At 44.2% G+C, this 5663-nt stretch overlaps 1 protein-coding gene across 1 annotated transcript in view; it reads left to right on the top strand.

Moving 5' to 3' along the window:
• The first annotated feature begins 4048 nt into the window (after window positions 1–4048).
• Window positions 4049–5663, top strand: part of CAVIN2 (caveolae associated protein 2) — a 12750-nt gene continuing 11135 nt past the window's right edge. Inside the window, exon 1 of the mRNA XM_003801831.3 lies at window positions 4049–4859. Within this exon, the coding sequence (XP_003801879.1) occupies window positions 4377–4859 (483 nt within the window). The 5' untranslated portion in view covers window positions 4049–4376. The remainder of the gene's footprint in view (window positions 4860–5663) is intronic.

Here is a 5663-nt window from a genome sequence, read left to right as displayed (position 1 = left end):
CTCTGGAACATGTGACCAAAGGTATCTCTAGAATCTCTTTCATGAGAAAAATTTAAGATTTGATAAACAAACCCTCTCTATTGGAGAGAGAGAGTTTCCAGAGGGCAGTGGAAAGGCTCTCTCTAGCTGGAGAAGGAAGAACATACCATATTCAACTGCTCATCCTACTGTTAGCTCCAGAGCCTCAGACTTCCCCAAGCATCAGTTTGGTCACAGAAAAAACAGTGGACACCTGCCCACTTCCTTCAAATACTGTTTTTCTCTTTTTCTTTTTTTTTTTTCAACTATTGTTTTTCAATGTCTTACCATATCTGGAGATAATAGACATGAAAAGCACTGCATTCTAAGGAAAGCATTAGTGCCAGATCACCCTATTTTTAATTTAAAGCTCTTTGCCTCAGTTCCTGTTTGCTTTATGCCCATGAAATGAGAAAAGCAAAAGCTCAGGGTTCTTATTGTGATGTCAGGGGTTTCCTGAGACTGAACACGGGCAATTTGGACAATTCATTAGGTATTACCTTGTATTGTCTTCTAATTGCTTCTTGTACGTAAATCTTGCTTTTCCCGTAGGACTCTGAACTTCTTCAGGATGAAGACCTTTATTTATATCTCTTTCATATTGTCTAAAATCTAAGTGTCTGCTGGCCATGTAGCAGCCCATTTACAGCAGTTAATGAATTCATCTGTAGTAAAGCCAAAGACCCCTATGTATTTCCCCCAAGGTTTGCCGCATAGTACTCTGTGAATGAGCAAGGCAGAAAGGAACAGCAAAAGAGGTACTAGTCTTGAATATTGCACGCTTAGCACAGGATCTGAACATCTTTTTGGAAAAAACAAAATCTCATCTTCAAAGCCAAGAGGCTGAACCAGATAGGTATTCGTGTATTTAACACATATGCTGCTTACCATGTTCCGGGCACTGCACTGGTCTAAACATTTCACAAATATTAACTCACTTAATTTTCATTAAAACTCATAATAATAATAACTACTACCCTTATGTTACAATAAGAACATGGGACTTAGAACGGAAAAGCAATTTATCCAAGGTCACACTACTTTGGTGGAATTAGAATCTTGGAGGTCCAGCTGAAGATTCCATATGCTCACCTGTCATTCTGTTTACCACCAACAATGAGAGAGCTGCAGGTGGGAGGGGTCAGATGGAGAGATGAGAGGACAAGAGTGAAGTGGCAGAAATAGCCGCCATTCTGAATCTTCAAGTCCCTGGTTCCATTCCTGTGTCAAAAGTCAGCTTTTGCCATCTCCCGAAAGAAATGTGGGGGAAAGATGGTCAGTAGACCACACATGTCTTCCTTTGTAAGACGGCACTTGGAAAAGGCCTACACCACTTCTCACAGCCAGTGAACAGAACTTTGTAACATGTCCACACTTAGCACACTTAGCTCAAAGAAGGGCTGTGTGTGTAGTCCTTAGTTGAGTGCACATGTGCCTCACTAAAACTCTACCACTATGTTAGAAACACTATATTACTACAGAAAAAGAACGCTTTTTTCCTCACCTGGATTCCTTGGATGCTAAAATATGGTGAATGTGACAAGATTGTTCCAGACCCTGCCTTTAGAGACCCTGTGATTTGCTTCTACTCTTGGAACCCTGAGGCATCTGGTAAAGAAGTTTGACTTCCCTCCTAGAGAGATCAGATAAGTCCCTGGAGGCTGAAAGATTGAGAAGAAAGAACCCCCAGCATACCACAGGGTGTCCTAAAAGTCACCCCTGAAGTCACCGTACATGGGGAAAATTGGAAATTGTAGCTAAATGTACCTTCATTTAAAAAAATATTCATTACAAAATTTTACAAAGAGGTGGCCTACCTGTGAAGAATATTTTGTAAATATTTTTTAAATTTTGTAATGAGTATTTATAAGTAAAGGGACATTTAGCTACAATTTCCCATTTTCCTTATATATGGAGACTTTAGGGGGAACTTTTTGGATAACCTGCAGATGTCCCAGCTGAGGAGCCAGACCTGTGAATGGAGCCATCCCAGCATCCTCAGCCCACACTATAGCTGAATGTCCAGCAGAGGTGACCCAGTTCAGCAGGGCCTTGCCTAGCCAACTACAGAATCATGAGTAAATAAAACGATTATTATTTTAAGCCACTGAGTTCTGTGCTTATGTGTTACACAGCAATAGAGAAAGTACTTATTATATTACCTGTATTACTCAAAATAGATTTTCGAAAATAAATAAGCCGACATGCAGAGCTTTCTTCCTGTTTAACAACTTAGCCTCTCTCCTTTTCCCACCTCACACCCCATCTCTCTAACGTCTCTATTCATCTAGCTGATTATACAATGCCCAACAATGCGAAGCAAAATCAGCTCAAATCAATGCAAAATCAGGGAGAAGTGATTATAACTGGAAATTGCACATCTTGCAAAATATGTAGGAAATCATGAAGTTGATGAAGGTAATGCTAGCGGAGGCCTTGCATCATGGGTAACTCCTCTGACAAATGAGAATCTGCAGCTGGAATAGTTAACATTTGAAGGAGTAAAAACCCACATGGATAATGGTACAATAAGTGCTTCAGAAAGGAATGATTTGAATGTCAAAATTTAGGAGAGGCTCTTGGAAAATTGATGAAGCCCTTAAATATATTTGAAATAATGACACTCTTTATGATTTGCCCACAGAAGTCAAATGTAAAAGGACATTGTCACATGATACTGTAGAATTTTGTTAGAATATTATGCTTCTCAAAGTCAACACTTGATCTAACACATTCTAACCAACAAAAAATGTTTAAGTGTAAGGTATCTTAATGTTAATAATTATTTACAAGTGAAGCTGCTACAAATTCCTTTCCCTGTTTTTCCCTTTAGTCTCTAATTTTGAAGGATTCCCCTGAAGTGAGTTTGTGGGGTACCGATCATCTGAGGAAATGGGAGGCTTTTGTAAAAACATCTTTAGTGTTTCTAACTAGCAGGTGTACTCACTGAGGGCAGGGTCTGGAATCACGCTTTGCCAGTACCCTCTGGCTAGCTGGCAAACACATAGCAGAGGACAGGGATTCAATATACGTGACGCCAACGGCCGGCTGATTGCCCGGCTTACATGCAGATGTTGCTGTTGAAGATCGGCACTGTTGTATTATTCAATCCCTGACCCAACGTGAGCTGGCATTTGTTCCCCTCAAAGCTGTTCATAGAAGGCCTATTACAAACTTCCTGCTGAAATCACTTTCAAAGGCTGGATACATTTAAAACCAATTCAAGCATGTAAAGTCGTTTTAGGAAATAAGCCCCACATCTCAAGGGCTCAGATGAGGAGAGCCATGCTTGAGAACAGGTGTGCCACTCCACTGAGCAGGAATTTGTAAATGTCAAGCATCAGAACCACTTCAGAAACTCCAGCTCAACCTGTCGACAGGCACACTTCTGGACTCCTGTCAATAAATGCCATCCAGAGACGGGTATTTGAGAAAATCTCTCAGCACAGATTTAAAAAAATAGTTAAAACCAATTAGCATGATTGGTTCTTAAGGATAGCACACTCTTATTTTTAAATCTTCTAAAAAAAACTTATTTTTTTAAGGGGGTCATTCACAAAGTTACCATCTATTACCCAGTAACAGTCCATACCTACACCGTTGCTTGTTTGTTAGACTGAAGTTCAGTCTCTTTCAAAGTCTTAAGTATCCCCAGTGCAAAAGCAGTCAGCACGGGGCTGCTTTCCTTGTCATAAAGGTTACTTCCATTCCTTGGCAAATGAGAACTAACAGCACGAACTTGGCTGCGTGTGCCCTCTAAACTCTGTTCTCTCAGTGGACACTGGGTGCTCTGCAGCCTATCAGTCAGTTCTAGGGCAAAAGCAAACAATACTTTCCGTTACAATAACTTGTATCCAGGAAAAAAAACAGGCTCGCTGTTGCATCTGTAACATAGCAGCCAGAAAAAAGTTTACTGGCTTTGGCCAATTGGAAGCTGTGGAGCTGGGCCAAGTTTGCAAGTTTTTTCTCCACCTCAGATGAAGTCACGATTGAAATATGACATTGAACTTGTTTCTAAAAGGGAAGGAGAGGACGAAAGAAAAGCTAAACCTGCGGCAAAGTGCCCTGTGCAGAGCAGCGGGGCTTAGGAAGTGTGTGCACGCTTCTGAACCCTGAGTGGCTCTCAGTTCTGTAACCTTCTCCTCCCACTGGGTGGAGTAGGGCCTTTAAGAGCAGCTGGAATGCAGTTCCCCTGATCAGCCTAGCCAGTTGTTGCCTGTCTGAACCTCTGCCCGTCCTGAAGAGCGGTGCTTTGAGCTCATACCAGTGGGCTTCCCTCTGCTTCTCAACACCGCCCTTCTCGCCAGAGTGAGAAGCAGCAGCTCCCAGCAGGGAAGAGGGTTCCCACTTGCCCAGCCATGGGAGAGGACGCAGCGCAGGCCGAAAAGTTCCAACACCCAGGCCCTGACATGCGGCAGGAGAAGCCAGGGAGCCCCAGCCCCATGCCCTCCTCCACGCCGAGCCCCAGCCTGAACCTAGGGAACCCGGAGGAAGCCATCCGGGACAACTCGCAGGTGAACGCCGTCACGGTGCTCACGCTCCTGGACAAGCTGGTGAACATGCTGGACGCGGTGCAGGAGAACCAGCACAAGATGGAGCAGCGGCAGATCAGTCTGGAGGGCTCCGTGAAGGGCATCCAGAACGACCTCACCAAGCTCTCCAAGTACCAGGCCTCCACCAGCAACACGGTGAGCAAGCTGCTGGAGAAGTCCCGCAAGGTCAGCGCCCACACGCGTGCGGTCAAGGAGCGCATGGACCGGCAGTGCGCGCAGGTCAAGCGGCTGGAGAACAACCACGCCCAGCTCCTCCGGCGCAACCATTTCAAAGTGCTCATCTTCCAGGTCAGTGACCCCTAGGCCTCTTCACGGGCGGGCCGGGACTCCCCAACCTTCATGACCTCAGTCGTCCTGACTCTGTTCTGCCTGTCGGGGATCACTCACACCAGGCACTGTCCCTGGTCTGACTGCAGCAGGCAAATATGCAATCCGCACACGAGGTGGGTATTTCCCACATCACTGCAGCCTGATCCCCCAAGGCAGATGCCCGTGGGGTTAGTAGGCTGGGGTCAAGTGTCACAGACCCCCTGGTTGCCGCTCTCCAGCAGGTCGGGAAGATGTGCAGGTGCACAGAGCCCCGTCAAATTCATTTGTCTCTTTGCTTTAAGAGCCTGGGCTCTGGCTGCAGCTGTTAGCTGTACTGGGCAAATTAATTCAGTGGCTGTTTATTAACTCTTTGTGGAATTGGTGTTACCACGTGAATTTTTTTTTCTTTCAATCAAGAAGTCAAACTCACAACTTTTAAACTATTCCTTTGTCCAAAGCCTACCAAAGTTTCAGAGATAACCAAAAGGAGGATTGATTCCATTAGAGTTGAACTAGCCTTGTTCTGTTAAAACCTTTAGGGGCAAAGCAATAAAAATACAGAGCATAACTCTTTACAAACAAACTAGATATACCCCTCATCGCTCATAGAGACCACAAATGTAAAGGAAAATAGAAGGAGCGATATGTTACAGTCACAAAGGCTGGTCTTAAATGTTTTCTCCTTCAAACGGTTGCCTTAGAATAAAAAGGCCACTTAATTTTTGTAATGCATCAATGATGCAATTAATGTAGCAAGAGGCTATTTGGGGACAGGGAGATTGC

The sequence above is a fragment of the Otolemur garnettii genome, unplaced genomic scaffold (assembly GCF_000181295.1).
Source record: "Otolemur garnettii isolate 467f Iridium unplaced genomic scaffold, OtoGar3 scaffold00222, whole genome shotgun sequence".
In the NCBI taxonomy this organism is placed as follows: domain Eukaryota; kingdom Metazoa; phylum Chordata; class Mammalia; order Primates; family Galagidae; genus Otolemur; species Otolemur garnettii.
The sequence above is the reverse complement of the archived record's forward strand: the minus strand, read 5'-3'. Positions and strand labels throughout refer to the sequence as shown.